Source organism: Gossypium hirsutum, chromosome A12, assembly GCF_007990345.1.
Source record: "Gossypium hirsutum isolate 1008001.06 chromosome A12, Gossypium_hirsutum_v2.1, whole genome shotgun sequence".
Classification (NCBI taxonomy): Eukaryota; Viridiplantae; Streptophyta; class Magnoliopsida; order Malvales; family Malvaceae; genus Gossypium; species Gossypium hirsutum.
In genome coordinates, this window is record NC_053435.1 from 29,098,570 (window position 1) to 29,116,498 (window position 17,929).

At 37.3% G+C, this 17,929-nt stretch overlaps 1 protein-coding gene and 1 long non-coding RNA gene across 3 annotated transcripts; both read left to right on the forward strand.

The window, feature by feature from the left end:
• The first annotated feature begins 496 nt into the window (after positions 1-496).
• Positions 497-1,675, forward strand: LOC107921927 (uncharacterized). The gene is made up of 3 exons (XM_016851733.1): positions 497-598; positions 662-1,402; positions 1,499-1,675. The coding sequence occupies exons 1-3, from the start codon at positions 497-499 to the stop codon at positions 1,673-1,675; spliced, it is 1,020 nt and encodes a 339-aa protein (XP_016707222.1).
• Positions 1,676-9,619: 7,944 nt separating this feature from the next.
• LOC107934362 (uncharacterized) lies at positions 9,620-10,612 on the forward strand. Of its 2 annotated transcripts, none has more exons than XR_001693883.2 (3): positions 9,620-10,019; positions 10,190-10,344; positions 10,423-10,612. It is a non-coding gene; the product is annotated as an uncharacterized lncRNA (long non-coding RNA). The 2 variants fall into 2 exon arrangements; XR_001693885.2 differs by having other exon boundaries at positions 10,428-10,612.
• The last annotated feature ends 7,317 nt before the right edge of the window (positions 10,613-17,929 follow it).

A 17,929-nucleotide genomic window follows, 5' to 3' on the forward strand; every position in this document is an offset into this window, starting at 1 on the left:
AACATGAACTATACAGTAATGCTCCAATGGGACACACCAGATTCGACCGTAACGTCTGGGCCGGGTTTGGGGTGTTACATTTAGTGGTATTAGAGCCAAGTTGCAACAACTCGGCTATGGAATGGGTTTAAAAAAGACGTTTTAGATTCTCTTCCTACAAATAAATGATTTCAAGGGTAGCATATCCGGTTTTCTAAAATTTGATTCTGAGTAGGTGGCACACCAAATCTCCGGCCCAAGTCTGTAAGTATCATTTTGAATTTTTCTGAATATTTCTGAATAATCAGCTATATGCCTGTACTGAAACCTTATTATGATACTCTAGTTAGGGTGATGATGGAACTGTAGAAATTTTTGGATAAGTAGACTAAAGACTGTAGCTAGGCTACGATTTCGCAAAAACCAAAACTCTGAAATACTGTTTGTTCATAAAAAATCTGTAATAAACACTGAAATATTTAATTGATACATAAAATTTGTAATCAGATAATACGACATGAGTGCGAGAGCAGCTCGTGGAAGGGGCCATGGACGTGGTCGAAGTAGTACACTGGCTGGGCCTTCGTCTTCAGGACATATGCCAGTGGCAAATGCACCGGTACCACCGGCAACAGAAGTGGAGTCTCATGATCGAGGTGTCGGGGATGACGCTCTATCTCAGGCAATGCTTTGTGTTCTGGAAAGGGTTGTTGGGGCAAGTACAGGTAACGGAATTCGAGGATCTATTTTCGAGCGACTTTGGGCTAACGGGACAGAGATCTTTAGAGGCGTATCTGGTGTAGCCCCGAATGTGGCTGAGTATTGGTTAGAGGCTACGGAACGAATTATGAATGATTTAGACTATTCCGTAGAGCAGAAGTTGAAAGGAGCCATATCATTACTACGGGATGAGGCTTATCAGTGGTGGCTCACTGTGAGAGATAGGACCCCTGTTAACAGGGTGACTTGGGAGCTGTTTAAGATGGTCTTCAAGGGAAAGTATGTTGGGGCAAGTTATGTGGACGCCCGCAGGAAAGAATTTCTGAATCTGGTTCAAGGGGGTAAGACAGTTGCTGAGTACGAGGCTGAGTTTCTGAGGCTGAGCCGGTATGCCGTTGGGATAGTTGCTACAGAGTATGAATGTAGTGTGCGCTTCGAGGATGGTTTTAGAGATGAACTTAGGGTGCTAATTACTCTGCAAAGGGAGCGAGACTTTGCTGCTTTGGTGGAGAAAGCTAAGATAGCTGAGGAGGTGAAGCGTACTGAAAGACAGAATCATGAAAAGGATCGGAACCGATTTTGGAGGGATTCAGAACCCTCGGGTGGTGCAAATAGGAGTGCTAAAAGGGCAAGAGTAGAAGAGCCAGTTCGAGTAGTTCCGATAAATTTTGTTAGACCACAAGTTTGTGGGGACTGTGGTAAGGTACATCTGGGCGAGTGTAGGAAACGTTCTGGTGCTTGTTTCCGGTGCGGATCTATGGAGAATAAAGTAAAGGACTGTCTGTAGAAAATAGATCAGGTTCAAGTTGCAGAATGGAGGGTTGCTCAACCGGTGAGAGATGGACCACAACCACCGAGAGGACATGGAGAAGGTAGGGGCTGTAATGGAAATGGTCGAGGTCGAGGAGTACCCGACAGAGGGGTTGGAAATGCTGAGGCTCGACAGCCAGCGTTGGTGTATACAGCTCGTCGCTGAGAGGAGGGTGATGCACCCGACGTCATAACTGGTACGTTCTTGATTTCTAGCATACCGTACACTGCTTTGATAGATATTGGATCTACTCATTCGTATGTTGCATGTGCCATATCTGGGTCGTTGGGTGTGCATTCTAAGGAGATTATGAGTGGGGTATCTGTACTAAGTCCTTTAGGCCACTCGGTTAGGGTAGACAAATTTTATAGAGACGTGCCTTTAGAAACTCAAGGAAAGATTTTCTCTAGAGACTTGATGGAGTTACCGTTCGGAGAATTCAACCTCATTCTGGGGATGGATTGGCTTGTTAAGTATAAGGCAACTCTGGACTGTGCAGCTAAGCGTATGGTGTTAAAGACCGCTGAGGGTGAGGAGGTTATGATGATAGGTGAGCGAATGGATTATTTGTCCAATGTGGTGTCGGCATTAAGAGACGAGAAGTGGATTCGTAAGGGTTGTGAGGCTTATCTGGCATTTGTGAGTCAGTCGAAGACTGAGGGTCTGACGGTGGATAAAGTTAGAACCGTTAAGGAGTTCCAAGATATTTTTTCAAAAGAGCTCCCGGGATTGCCTTCAAACCGAGAAGTCGAGTTTGGAATTGACTTGTTGCCTGGAACGGCACCAGTGTCCATCGCACCATACAGGATGGCACCGAAGGAGTTAGTGGAGCTGAAAGCACAGATTCAAGAGTTGTTGGATAGAGGCTTTATTAGGCCGAGTGTGTCCCGTGGAGAGCACCGGTGTTGTTTGTGAAAAATAAGGATGGGATGATGCGGATGTGCATCGATTATTGGTAGTTGAACAAACTAACGATTAAGAATAATTACCCTCTGTCAAGAATTGACGACTTGTTTGACCAACTTAGAGGAGCTTCGGTATTTTCCAAGATTGATCTTCGATCTGGATATCATCAATTAAGGGTCAAGGAGGTGGATATTCATAAGACGACATTTAGGACTCGGTATGGTCATTACGAGTTTTTGCTTATGCCATTTGGGTTGACGAACGCTCCTGCAACATTTATGGATCTGATGAATCGGGTATTCCAACCATTCTTGGACCGATTTGTGGTCATTTTTTTTACGATATTCTGGTGTATTCTGAAATTGAAGAGAAACATGATGAAAATCTCTACATTGTGCTGCAAGTATTGAAGGAGAGGGAACTTTATGCGAAATTTAGTAAGTGTGAATTCTGGTTGAGGGAGGCAACCTTCCTAGGTCATGTTGTCTCTGCTGAGGGGATCAAGGTGGACCCTCGAAAGATTGAAGCGATTCTGGAGTGGAAGCCACCTAGGTCAGTATCGGAAATTCGGAGTTTCCTGGGTTTGGCAGGGATTTACAGAAGGTTTGTGGAAGGTTTTCTGTGTTAGCAGCACCTTTGACAAAGCTTATAAGGAAAGGAGCACCGTTTGTTTAGACCGAGAAGTAATAGGAAGCTTTTGAGAAGTTGAAGGAAGTTCTGACCGAGGCACCTGTATTAATTCAGCCAGAGTCTGGGAAGGATTTTACCGTGTATAGTGACGCATCACATGTGGGTTTGGGCTATGTGTTGATGCAAGAGGATAAGGTGGTTGCTTATGCATCGCGACAGCTTAAGCCCCATGAGGTGAACTATCCTACTCACGACCTTGAATTGGCAGCAGTAATCTTTGCACTTAAGATTTGGAGACACTACCTGTACGGAGAAAGGTGTGTCATATACACGGATCATAAGAGTCTAAGTACTTGCTGACTCAAAAGGAGTTGAACCTTAGGCAACGGATATGGATAGAGTTGCTTAAGGATTATGACTGTTCGATTGAGTATCACCCAGACAAGGCTAATGTGGTAGCCGATGCCCTAAGTCGTAGAGCTGTATTTGATCTGAGAGCAATGTTTGCTCTTTCGAGTCTGTATGATAATGGTAGTCTGTTGGCTGAGTTGCAAGTAAGGCCAACCTGGGTGGATCAGATTAAGGAAAAGCAATTGAAGGATGAGTCTTTAGTTTCTCGATTCCAGCAAGTTGAGAAAGGGGAAACTTCTGAGTTTGGATTGAATAGTGAAGGAGTTCTGTATTTCCGAGGGAGAGTTTGCGTTCCGAAGGACTCTGACTTAAGGCAGTCAATACTGAAAGAAGCTCATGGAGGACTTTGTGCTATGCATCCTGGAAGGAATAAGTTTTATCATGACTTGCGAGAATTGTATTGGTGGCCTGGGCTTAAGAAAGAAGTAACAGAGTTTGTGGGGAAATGCCTAACATGCCAGCAGGTGAAAGCTAAACATCAACTACCTTCCGGACTTTTGCAGCCAGTAAAGATACCACTTTCAAAATGGGAGAGGGTAACCATGGACTTTGTGAGTGGGCTACCCTTGACACCGACGAAGAAGGACTCGGTTTGGGTGATTGTGGATAGGTTGACCAAGTCTAGTCATTTCATACCTGTCCGCACTGACTATTCACTTCAGAAGTTAGCCAAATTGTACGTGGCGGAGATTGTGCGACTTCATGGAGTGCCGATATTGATTATTTCTGATTGAGATCCTAGGTTCACATCTCGGTTCTGGAAAAAGTTACATGAGGCGCTGAGAATGTGATTGAACTTTAGCACGGCTTTTCATCCTCAGACGGATGTCAGTCAGAAAGGGTTATTCAGATTTTGGAAGACATGTTGAGGGGATGCGTTATCGACTTCCGAGGTAGTTGGGAGGATTACTTGCCGTTGGAAGAGTTTGCGTATAACAATAGTTATCAGGTGAGTATCCGAATGGTACCATATGAAGCGCTGTATGGACATAGGTGTCATATAGCTAGTTGTTGGACCGAATTAGGGGAACGACAGGTTCTTGGACCTGAGTTCGCAGCGAATACTGAGGATAAGGTCAGAATAATCAAAGATCGGTTAAAGGAAGCATCTGATAGGCAAAAGTTGTATGCAGATTTGAAGCGTAAGGAGATTGAGTATTCAGTGGGTGAGATGGTCTTCTTGAAGGTTTCATCTTGGAAGAAGATATTAAGGTTTGGTAAGAAAGGGCAAGTTGAGTCCGCGGTTCATTGGGCCTTATCCGGTTCTTAAGCGAGTAGGTCCTGTGGCTTACCAATTGGAATTACCTCCGAAGTTAGACAGGATTCACGATGTTTTCCACGTCTCCATGTTAAGGCGATATCGTTCTGACCCTACTCATGTCGTGCCAGTTGCAGAGGTTGAAGTGCGGCCTGATTTGACTTTCGAGGAAGAGCCTGTGCAGATACTGGATCGTGATGTTAAGGTTCTAAGAAGGAAGTCAGTTCCCTTGGTAAAAGTGCTATGGAGTAATCATGGTAGAGAGTAAGCTACTTGGGAGCCAGAAGAGGCGATGCAACAATAATACCCTTATCTGTTTGAATCAGGTAAATTTCGAGGACGAAATTTCTTTAAGGAGGGTAGAGTTGTAACGCCCAATTTTCGAGATTTTTGGGATTTCTGTAATTTTCAATGAATTTTAGAAATACAGTGTTTCGACTGTCTAGTGTGGGTCTGAGTATGTTGGTGGGCCTTTAAAAGGCCCAAGAGTAAATTTAATTCGAGGCAATTCCTGAATTTTAATTTTGGAGAGAGAGGGTTCTGGCGATATGGGCTTTTAAAATTGAGGTGGTAAAATAGGACACAAAAAGATCTGTGGTAAAGTGGCATATGGCGCCACCTAGGTGTTTGGAGAGTGACGTGTGGATGATTAGGGGAAGCCAGAGTTCAAGTCACAAAGTAAGCGTGTTGTTACTTTTATTTTTGTGTGCATATGCAGAGCATGTGATAGAGCTTAAGTGGAAATTTGGCTAGGGCTTTAAGAAGGTTGGGTCGAGGGTCTGAATGGCCATTATAGCAAGCTTTATTTTCTTTTTGTTTTGCAGAATTAGGGTTAGCCACCTAGAGCCTTCACTTTCATTCTATTCTCTTCTCAGTGTCGTAAAAAGCTAAAAAATGCAAAGTTAGATCTCCTAAGTGCCGAATTCTTCCTTATCTTCTCCTCTCTTCTTCTATTTCTTTTTCTCCTTCTTTTCTTCTCTGGCCGAAACATTCCTACCATTCTACTCATCTCCTCTTTCATTCCTATTCATTTCTAAACCTCTATAGCCGATTGCCATAAAAGCCAAAATCTCGAAAGTTGTTTCCTATGCTGATTTCTTCTAGTCAGAATCCTCCTATTTTCTTCATCTCTTTTGGCCGATTTTCATATCCTCTAAACCTCAACACCTGTCGGCAATACCACTGCAAAAACCACCATACCAAATCATCTTCCTCTTCACAGTTCCAAAAGTTGAAAACACCATAGTTTTTAGGGACGTATATCCAAATATTTAGATCTCTAATATTCGATTTCTGCTAGTATTTAAGGGCTGGATCTGTATCAGATCTGAGTAGAAACTGAAGTGGAATAGTTTTGGTTGAAAGAACCTGAGGTAGGTACTCAAATCTATTCTTTATTTCGGGTTTTAGAAAAGCCAAAATCCCTAAAGGCATAGGGAGGCTGTTGATTGGAGCTTAAGGCTCTAAGGGTTGTAACAATTGATTTGTTTTGGTGTTAATGTGATCCAGAGGCTAATGATCGAAGGCTTGGACAAGTGTAACGACTAGATCTAGATCTAGTCTCTAGTTTTGGCAAAGGTAGGATCTCAAGGGCCATAGGTATTGATGGCCTATTATGGTAAGTAAGTTTATGAGGGTTGCCATTGTATTTTGGATTTGATATGTCTAGTGACGATTGTAGGATATCGTGGGAGATTTCGGTAGCAGTTGTCGAAAATCAGGCGTGTAAATGACACCCAGTCATAGACTAGATCGGCAAAAGCCGAAAAGCTGAAACACCGAAAAGCCGACATTTTGTGAACTTGGGAGCTTGCGAGCGCTCGTGAGATGGTTTAGTTGTTAATTTTGGTAATCACAAGCGGTATGATTGCAGTGTGCGCAATTTCGTGCACTTCGGTATATTTGGGCTTAATGGGCTGAAATCGGGTTAATGGGCCAACAGGCCCAATTATATAAAAATGCTCGGTAAGTGTTTCTGTTAATGTGTTAATGGCTGTAATATAAGTGTAAACCCTAAAATAGTTAAATTTACTAAAATACCCTTAAGTATGGAAATTACCATTATACCCCTAGGGTTAAATTTGACTGAAATGCATGATATTCTGATTCTGTTTGTTGTATGCCATGGCATGTATATCTATTGCATAGGATATGGGTTATATTGATGGAGGAAGCGTTCTGGTGGCTCTGCCACAAATATCTGTTTCTGGTGGCTCTACCACAATATCGGTATCTGGTGACTCTGTCACAATATCTGTTCTAGCAGCCATGCTGTAAATTTTGTGACGTATAGCGGATGGGTGGGTCGAGTAGTCTCCCCACATGGTGTAAGGTTGGCACGGGGGTGTATACGGATGGATATGGGTTAGGTTTTCTGTATACAAGATATATCTGTTCTGTTTCTGTTATGGGCCTATGGGCTTCATTCTAAATTTTGTATAGGGCTAAGGCCCAACTTAATCTGTTTCTGTGGTTTGAACTGATCTGGACTATGGTTGGGTTATTTTACACACTGAGTTTTCCAAACTCACCCCTTAATTTTATCCGTGCAGGTAACCCCCGACCATAGTGGACTTGGAGCTGAGAGGGATTCGGAGTGGCCACATGTTTTGCAAGCTCAATTTTCTTCTTATGACTTGATTAGTTTCATTTACTTTAATTGCTTTGGGTTTTAAGTTGTAATAAAGCCGCTTTAATTATTTTTAATTGCTTTAGTATGATTATTAGCTTAGGCATGATATGTATTTAAATGTTTGAAATTGAATAGCTCTAGGGCGCATTTTTAAAAGAAATTACCTGATTTCAAAATATCGTGAAACAAGACAAAGCTTCCGAAACGAAAACGTTTTCTAAAATTAATAAGTGCTTTCAAAAGCTTAAAACGAAATGGTTTTTTCTGAACAATCATTCAGTTAAAGTCTGGAAATGGTTGTGTGCATGTCTAGGAGTGGATCCGTGGAGAGCTTGGTACTTAAGCAGTCTAATAGACTCACCTCCTTTTTTTCTGGCATCCTACCTGGTGCACAGCTTCCATTCACTTTAATCTACAACGAAAATACTCTTTAAATCACTAAGAAAGATTTTAGATAAAACATGACTTATACAGTAACGCTCCAATGTGACACACCGGATTCGGCCGTAACGTCTGGGCTGGGTTTAGGGTGTTACAATATATATGTTAAGTAGTTGATCAAATTATGTCTAACATATGGAATATACCAAGGTAAGATTATAAATATGTATGCAAACAATGATATGCCTTATTGAATGATGGAATTTACTTAATTTAAAAGCTCGAATTGGTTGGTATTTGGATGTGAGTTTAAGTGCAAGTCATGGGTGTCACTTTGGGTGAGAAATGAAACTAGAAATGACTTTATTTTGTCCACACGGGCAGACACACGGGTGTGTGTCTAGACCGTGTGTGACACACGGCCGGGTACATGGGCGTATAGTTAGGTCGTGTGTCCCCTGCAGCTTAATTTTGAGAAATAAAATGCTCAGAATTGAGCACATAGGCAGAGACACGGACGTATATCTCATTTGTGTGTGCTACACAGACTAGAACACGGGCGTGTGTCTTGGCCGTGTGAAACCTGCACCCAATTTTGAATTGAATTAATTAACCCCACGGCCATGTGCACAAGTCAAAGAGTTACATGGGGTCGAACACGGCCTCTAGCACGGGTGTGTCCCAGGGTCACACGGGTGTGTCCCTTAGGCCACATGAGTGTGTGAGCCATGCACATTGGAAAATTTTTGAAAATTCACGAAAAAAAATTCTTAGAGTTCCTGATTAAGTCACGACTCGATTCTAATGCTTGTATTGGACCTCGAGGGTCCAATTAAGGGATGTTTTGGATGATCCCGATTAATGAATAGTAATTTATGGGAATTATTAGTAAAATATTCTAAAACTTTCGGTAATGCATCGAAACCCGGTTCTGACGACGGATACGGGTTAGTGGTGTTACTCATAATTCATCATTTACTCAGGATTAAAGTAAGCCACACTTTAAATGTTAGAAGTGAATAAACTCATAAATGGATCAAGGATAAATTCAACCTAGGTCCTATTTGATGTATTGTTAGTCTAGACAATTACAACTATGTCTCCATCTTATGAGAGTCATTTGTTCCAATACCTAAACAAGGTATCTCCCTAATTATACTTAATAGATGGCATAATAGTCCTTGAATCAATATTCTCAATTTTGATTCTTTGGACTATGGACCATTTAGATTACATACTAATATAAATTGTCTTCTCGCCTCATGACATGACCACATGATGTAACTTAATATTAGTCAAACGTAAGGTAATTAACGATCGAATATTTGCTTATGAATTTAGTTTTGCATTCATAAACTATTAAAGAACAAATACAAAAGATAATGATGAGAATGATGAAATTTTATTAAAGCAATCTGTTCAAAAAAAGTACAAGCATATATGATAAAATAACTATACTAAAGGCACTAGATCTTAACACTTCTCACTACAAATAATTTTTCATATACTAACATTACTTTTACTGACTATCAAGTTTTGCCAATATCGGTACATCTACACAGATAGATTACTTGTTCATTAATATATAACGACCTTAGATTGACACATTTTGCTATCGTCGATATAAAACTATTTATAATGACAAATCAAATTTATCCATAGTATAAATCTTGTATATTCCAATAGTTAACATCGGTGTAGGATGAATTCTGAAAAAATAATTATACTTTTTTTATTTTTTAATGGGCAGTAATTTCAATTTTTTAAGTTAAAATAATAAAACACTCTATAACTATAATTTTTATTTATTTATTCCGCTAATACATAGTTTTTAAATTTTACACTTAATAAAAAAACGTTTAACTCTACTACAAAAAAAAATCATTTTATCTTCAAAAAGTTTACTAACCCTAAAACTCATTTTTCCTTGTTTATTTTCGTTCTTTTCTTTCTCCGTTTCCTCCCTCTTCATCAAGCGATGAAGCTTGTAGATTTCATTTGTTGTTTAATAAGAACAACACAAGGGTGTTGTCTTCATCAAGCAATGAAGAGGGAAACCATTGTGATCACCGGTATCACTGCCGTTGCCATACATCTACAGAGATCGGCAAGTGACGTTCTTGTTCTCACTCTCCTTTCGCCACTCTTTCACAGTTGCACCGCGACGTGTGGTGTCGTATCCAGGCCGTATCCACGTCGACTGTGTTAAACTCAGCAGGCTTTGTGTCTTAGCTATGGCGGGTAAAAAGAGTCCGAACCGTCTCAAATACTCAGCCCCTCGCTTTTCCAAGGTCTATTTCTTCTCAATTTAGTAATTTTTGAAATATTAAGTGGAAAAAGAGTTAAAGAAATTGGAATTGGCAGGTAGATGGTTTGGTTTATGTGGAAATAAAAACAAGGCCTTAACAACTTCCTTTTGCATATTTTTGTTAACTTAATTTTTAAAATTTTTTAATTTCAGATTTTCACAGATTTAATTCTCCGTTCTATGAAGCTCCACGCTTTGTTACACATATCGATGATGCAAGCAGTGTCGCAGTTACTAAGTACTGTTTAGGGGTTTTCCCTCGTAGCAATACTCTAGAAGTGAGCATTTTGGATATGTGCAGTAGTTGGGTAAGACATTCTTGATGTCGAGCTCAGTCACTTCCTCTGTTGCATTGTCATGATGCTGTTCTCGCTTTTTCTGTTTAGGTCAGTCATTTACAGTCAGGATACAAACAAGAACAAATAGTTGGAATGCGGATGAATGACGAAGAAATCAAGCGAAATCCTGAGTACAATAATTATTCTCACTTTTTTAATGGTTGGATTATAAGTTGGTCATCGTTGTCATATAAGCAGAATTAGCTTTATATGCCAATTAAATATCATTTTAATTTTAGAATTAGCTTCGAATCTGGGTGCTTATATTAAATACTGTGAGAACCTGACATTGATAGTTTGCAATTAGAGACCATCTTAGGACAATCCAAAGTCTTGTATTAATTAAAAAAATCTAATTAAGTAGTCTGGTCGTATAGTTGTTGACTTAAAGAATTATTGTAGCCGATGATAAAGGGCGCAATTTCTTTGGTAGAGAGCTTCATTGATGCATTAGACTAGGAATAAATGGTAGAGAGCTAGGCACCATGTATCAGACTAGGAATTCATCAATGATTAAAAAAAACAAAGGGGCTTTGGTGGATACGATTAAACAAAGCTTGAAGAGTCAATTAAGCTTTAGTGGGTGGTAAAGTAAGGGGCTTTTGCTTTGATCATGTTTAAACTACAAATGTAATTGTTTCTACCTGCTTGACAAGTGACTACATTTGATAACAAAGGCTGCTCGAAGTACTTGTTGCAGTCCTATCTAACCACAAGCAACATAAAACTAATAATTCAACTCTAGATTTCAAAATTTTAAGGAAATATCTATTAAAACTAATATGGTGTACTCAATTGGTTTTCACAAGTTTTGCTCGGTCCTAGTATCTCTACATACTTCAAATCAAGATAATGTAAGGGTCAAGTTCTATGTTTTCTCTCATTTCTTTAGATAATGCACAGCGGATCCGATTTACACTCAATTGCTTTGTCATTGTTGATTCTGTTTTGAAATTGTAACTTATATTAATTATATTAAGTAGCAACGTTTCGTCAAACATGGAATTGTAAAATCTTCAAGGATGAAAGAGGTTGGTATTCATAGAATCATCTACAAGGTTTCTTAGGTTTGCAAGCCTCAATCTCACGAATTGCCTGTTATTTGGTGAATTCCAATGATCATTACTTTTTGTTCCAACTTTGAAATTAGATTTCTAATGCCAATTTAATTAAAAGATAACATAACAAAGCTCCACCCTCAAAACATTTTATCGAATTTAATAAAAGTAGTGCATTAAATCTAAAATCTTTCTTAAAACAAATTTTTGTTTGGGCAATGCAAGGTCACAGGAAGTTGAACATGTTTAGGAAAACATTGACATTTGTTCTAACCATGAAGAATGTGATGCACGCCCTTCTCAATTTAAGTTTACAAAAGGTTTTTCTGCTGAGGAATATGTAAAAGGCTTTTATTTATGATTAAACATTTTATCTAAAAGAAACCTTTTCTGAAATCCAATGATTATTTACATCTATATTTGATGCTTTTTATGACAAACACGTTTTCTTTTTGGCTTACTATGATTATTTACATCTATATAAATTTACTCTACTCAAAATAAATAATAGGATTTTCTGATTAAAAATAATTTTAAAACATTCTCTTTCCATCAGATTTATCTATGCATTCCATGCTAAACGCAATATGGTAGTCAATCTCCTTTGTAGTTGGCATATTGAAGTACTTCCTGCCCTATATGCTTTGAACTAAATAGGTGCCTCCTTTTTTCTTGCTCCTCTAGTAGAAGACACAGCTGCGAATGTCAAGCCCCCATGAAAAGAATCTTTACTCGGTAGTTGTACGGTTGACTACTGTCATTTAGGGCACTACTGAATCATTAGGAATATGCACTGTATCGCAAAACGGGGCTTCTAATTATGGACAAGCAAGGGGTTGGAAGAAGCCATCAGCTTCATCCATCATTGATGCCCCCTTAGCTACTCTTCTTTCTTCTCCACTAACGTTATTGATGCCAAGCCTTGTAGGCGTGGCAACAGTTACAGCTGAGATGTACTGTATGAGCCGGTATACAATTGATATAGGTGTTTGAAGTGATGTGATCAAGGTACTGTTGAGGGCTTGGGTAGAGTATCACGATGAAGCAGCTGAAGAAAATGAGGCTTCGAGCAGACAACTTGTGACTTTGTGACACGATGCAAGTTTCTTGTGCATGGAAAGTTGGGTGCATAGTTCATTTGTTAGCATAATAAAGCCTATTAAAGAAACTGGATTATGTATTTGATTTATATTTGGATTATGTTTGTATTATATAATTGGCTTAGTTTGATTTAATTTAGATTTTATTTAGATATATTTTTACTTTGAATAAAGTTTATTGAATTAAAATCATAAATAAATTAATATTGTAAACAAAGTAAAATATAGCCACAATTGGGCTTTGATGGTTTTACTAACTGTCAGTATATTTGTATTACTCATGGTATAATAGGAATTTCATTTATTAGAATATTTACTGACAATTTTTATCAACGATATAGGTATTTGAAAATCAACTCTAGTAGATGGTACATAATTGACAGCTTCTACTTTAGCGATGCTTAGATTGCTGGTATATACTTTTAGACTTATTTCGATGACCATGTTTTTCGTCAAAAATATTCTACATCGGCATTACATCTATCAACATTTATTTTTTTCGTCAGAATACCTTTTTGACCGTCGGTTTAAGATTTTCATACCTATATTGATAGTTTTTTAGCGGCGGTTTGTAGGCCGTCAGTATTTGGTAGTTTGTTTGTAGTGTCTCAACTATCATTGATATATTACACTTAATTTTCCTAAGAAATCTACTATGCATATTCTTGGTATGGTACCACTTACATCATAGTGGTTTTAAGGGCATTACATAGGACTTATATTGTCTGGTAAGGCATTGGTTGGTATTTGAGCATGGGAGGATTTAAAAGCAAAATCCTTGATCTTAGCCACGATTTGTTTAACAGTATGTGACAACTATACTTCACTGGTGTCCATAACCTTTGAGGTAACTTTTCCCCTTATCTCATTGACCTATAGTATGGATGAGTCATTAGAAGAAGGGTATGATACAAGGGAGTAGTAACTTTCATCATAAATGTGCCAACGACAGTGGGCACTTCAGTTTTCATTGTGGCTAATGAAGGTTGAGTATTTGTGGCTTCAATTGATGAGCCTTCTTCAACATACTATTTTTCACATTGAACCCTATCATATTTCTCTTCAGATGTAGTCTTGACACGATTGAGCAATTAGAAGTAAGATTCTTGAAAAGTTGAAAGTTTTGAGAAAAAAAATCAAGAAGAAGATTTTTTGTAAAGTTTATTGCTTTAGGGCTATTGGGAAGGATTTGAAGAATCAAGTGAGTTCAAAGTTTGATTTACCATAGTACTTATACCCAAGAAAAGTAACCCCTTCATTTAATGACATTTCTTCTAAGATATATAGCGAGAAAATCTTGAAAATTTACCCTCTAAAAAAAAGCTTTCGTGCCAAAAAAATTTTCATTCGCCAAAATAATCAAATCGGCATCAAAAGGGGGTGTTTAGATGCCTTCATTCAGCTATTGAGTCTTCAAGCTTGACATACTCAAATTGAATTCCTCAAGCTTTTGAACATTGTTGAGTCTAAAGCCTTAGTAAAAAAAGTCAAACAGTTGACTTTATGTAGGCACAAACTTCAGTTCAACTCTACCATTCTCAACCAATTCTCAAATAAAATGATGCTTAATGTTCATGTGTTTAGTTCTCGAGTGCATCACTAATTCCTAGTAATGTGGGTAGCATTCCTGTAATGGTAGGAAGTGGCCACTAGTGATGCCACTCTGAAATCCTCTATCATTAACTTCATGTAAAAAAATTTAGCACAGTAACTTCTAGTAGCTATGTACCTTGCCTCTATTGTTGAAAGTGAGATGGATGCTTCCTTTTTATTGTACTAGGACATAAGTTTGATCCTAGGTAGAAACATCTTCCTAATATGCTTTTTCGATCATCAATGTTTCCAGCCTAGTTAGCATCATTATAACCAACAAGATTCATCGCATTATCTTTAGAAAACCAAATTCATAAATCAGTTGTTCTAAACGCATATCTTATTATCATTTTGACTACTTTGATATGTGATTCTTTAATATTTGATTGGTATCTAGCACAAACACCAATACTAAATCAAACATCCTATTAGCTTGTAGTAAAATATAATAGGCTTCAAATAATGCTTCTGTAACTGGTATCCAATGTGGGCACTCCCGCTACATCTGCGTCTATCTTTTTGCTTATTGACATGGGAATTATTAAAGGCTTGGAACTCTCCAAACCAAACTTATTCACTAAGTTCCTCACTTACTTCTTTTGTGATAGAAAAGTATCATCTTCCATTTGTTTAATTTGAAGTTTTGAGTAAGTAAAGATATTTATTGTTGAATTTCTTCTACTGTAGTGGAGTCAATAATGGGCACTGCATCCACTTGCCAAACAATACTCCTTCCACCTTCGATTTTGCTATGTTTGGCTTCATCCAAGTTCATTTCGAAGGTCTATAACGAGCTAATTAGTTCATCAATCCAAAAAGTATCTAGGTATTTTGCCTCTTTGATGGAAATGACTTCGATAGCAAATCTCTTACGTAATGATCTCAACACCTTCCTGACCAATTTGGAATTGAAATATTCTTCTACAAGGGCAAATGACTGATTAGACAGATCAAAATTTTTTGCATAGAATTGACCAATGGTTTTTAAACTCTACATTACTAGGTTCTTGAACTTGGTGGTTAACATCTGCATCTTAGAATGCTTTACATATTGGTTCTTTCATGGGCAGTTTCAAGGATATCACATGCCTATTTAGTAATTGTACACTTTGATACCGTCTTAAATTCTTGTTCATTGACATCACAAAAGATAACATAAAGAGCTTTCAAATTGATATTTGCAAGACTTTCTTCATCAATGGTCCAAGCTAACTCAAGAGTTATTCCTACTTCTGTCTCAATCATAGGTGGTTGTCATCCTGTGAGAACACGACATCATGCTTTCTCATTAGTGGACTTGATGAAGGCTTTCATTCTTGCCATCTAATAAGAATAGTTAGAACCTTTCAACATAAATGGATCGAGCAGCTGAAGATCCTTTCATATATAACAATTAACAACATCAGGAAACACCATTAGTTAAGTGTTAGGCTCTTATACCACATGTTGAAATGGACAGTTGCTAATTTTTAAGAAAAATAAAGTGCTTTAATGGAAGTGATGGTTGTAATGGCCACTACAATTGCCACTGCGATGAGCACTGTGACAGCCCTATTCTGACCCTAGTCAGGAAGTGGTTTCGGGACCGCTAAACCGAGTCGCAGAAATAATTGAATATAATATTTTATGTCTAAAATATGTGATCATGCATGTGTGAAATTTGAATGCTTTGATTTTTGTTAATTTGAATGAGTTTCTAAATAAAAAGGACTTATGTGAGAAGCTTTGAATATATGTGTGGCTTATTTTAAGTGATTAATTATTGAATGATGCAAATAAGTGGGTTTGCATGCCAATTTGCCACTTTTAATGCTAGTGGCCGGCCAAGCTCATAAGTATGGGCATTATATGCATGGTTTAATATTATTATATTTATTAGTGGTGAGAAATATGTAATAAAAAATGTATTAAATGAATTAAAGATGAATAAAAGAGTATGGGTAATAAAAATAATGTGTTAGTGGGAGGAGAAACCAAAGTTGGTTTATTCCTCCATTGCCGTAGCTAGGAAAGGGTGGAGAAGAAATTTCCTTTTGTTGTTAAAATTTTCGGCTAAGGAGATTGCTAGATTAAGGTATGTACAATGCTACTCTTGGAAATTCATGCATAAATTGAATGGTTAGTTTGAATTCTACCTATTTCATGGTTCAAATTTTTGTTATTTTGGAAGATTGAAATTCGGCCAAGGAGCTTGAAATTCTTAGTAGTTGTTTTGATGTCATTAGCATGGAAATTTATGTTGGATGCGTTCAGTTTGCTAGTTGTTTTGGCTTGGAAGTTAAGGTTTATTGTTTGATTATGTGATTGCCGAATGTGTGGATAGTTGAAGAAAAATTTGTTAAAATGGATATTTGGTTAATGTTGTGTATATAAATTACTTAAAATATAAACTTTAAATAAGTACTAAAGGTTGTATATGAATTCGGCCTTGGGAGAAATGTTAGTATAAAAATGCTTGAAAGTTAAATAGGTGATTGCTTTAATGACCAAATGTGCCAAAGAATAATGCATGATCTAGTTGACCAATATGTGTTAAGGGAACATGAATAAATATATTTCGATGAGCTATACATTCGGTTATAGTATGAAATGCAATGTTAGTACTTAGTTGCTAGTACGTATATGTGTGCTAGCCAAATTTGAACTTGAATAATGATTTGAGCACGATGTATTGTATTGAGATTATGCTTAAGTGAAATTGTGATGAAATTGATTGGGGATATACATGTTTAAATAATATGAATGCAAGTTATGTGTGAAAGAGTGAATTGGTAATAAATCTGCTTGGGACAGTAGCAGTAACGTGATTTTAGAAAATCACCATAAATTGTGGGAGATGAGTTAGAAACTGAATAAATTATGTAATTAAATCTTAATGAGTCTAGTTTCTTATAAAAGAAACCATGTAAGCAAAAGAATTTCCGATAATAAGATATTTGAAGTGACGTGGGATAGGGTCAAAATGACTTCTAGATCCCCTGTTCTGTTTTTATAAAATCATTATAAATTTTACAAAAATGGTTATAAGATGAAGTTTATATGTTTAGACTCCTTAATGAGTCTAGTTTCAAATGAAATAAACGATAACATATTTTGAATTCTGTACAATGAGAATTTTGATTCGTAGTGAAGAGTGGTCAGATTAGTCAAACAGTGAAACAAGGAGAAACTTTAAGAAAAATCTGGCATTAATTTGCCAAACCAAAAATTCTGAAAATTTTATGGATAAAAGATATATGAGTTTATTTTCAGGAAAAATTAACAAAACTTGATTTGGAGTTTCGTAGCTCCAGTTATAAATGATTTAGTGACTGTTGCTCAGGAAGATAGCTTGCAATAAAATTATGATTATGTGGTAAACATTGACAAAAATTTGTTAATAAGTTGCTTATTGATTTCTTATAAGCTTACTATGATCAGTAAGTGTGAAAGTCGAATATATATATTATATTTATAAAGTGATGCTTGAATATTCGAATAATGACTAGTTTAAAATCTTTGAATTTAAGCTCAAGAGCATAGAGGGACAAATTCGGATAAGGGAAAAGAGAGAGTAATCGAATAGCCGTTGTAATCGTTCGGCAACATTCGAGGTAAGTTCTTAAGTGTTTAAGCTTGATTCCTTTTTATATGCCTAAGAGTTAAATTAATATGGCAAAGAGAATGTAAATTTTATTTAGTTAATGTGCCGAATATGTAATGATTTAAAGCTATAACCCGATTATGGCTATTATGCTTAAGTTGAATTGGATTTGGAAATTTGATGCACTAAATGAGTGTTACAATGAGTAAACTATGCCGTAT

Bases quoted from the DNA above. Each gene is read 5' to 3' on its own strand.
- LOC107921927 (XM_016851733.1), top strand. From the start codon at position 497: ATGAGTGCGAGAGCAGCTCGTGGAAGGGGCCATGGACGTGGTCGAAGT. The intron at 599-661 runs GTACCACCGGCA...GCTCTATCTCAG, and splicing joins TGCCAGTGGCAAATGCACCG to GCAATGCTTTGTGTTCTGGA. The intron at 1,403-1,498 runs GTACATCTGGGC...AAAATAGATCAG, and splicing joins TTTGTGGGGACTGTGGTAAG to GTTCAAGTTGCAGAATGGAG.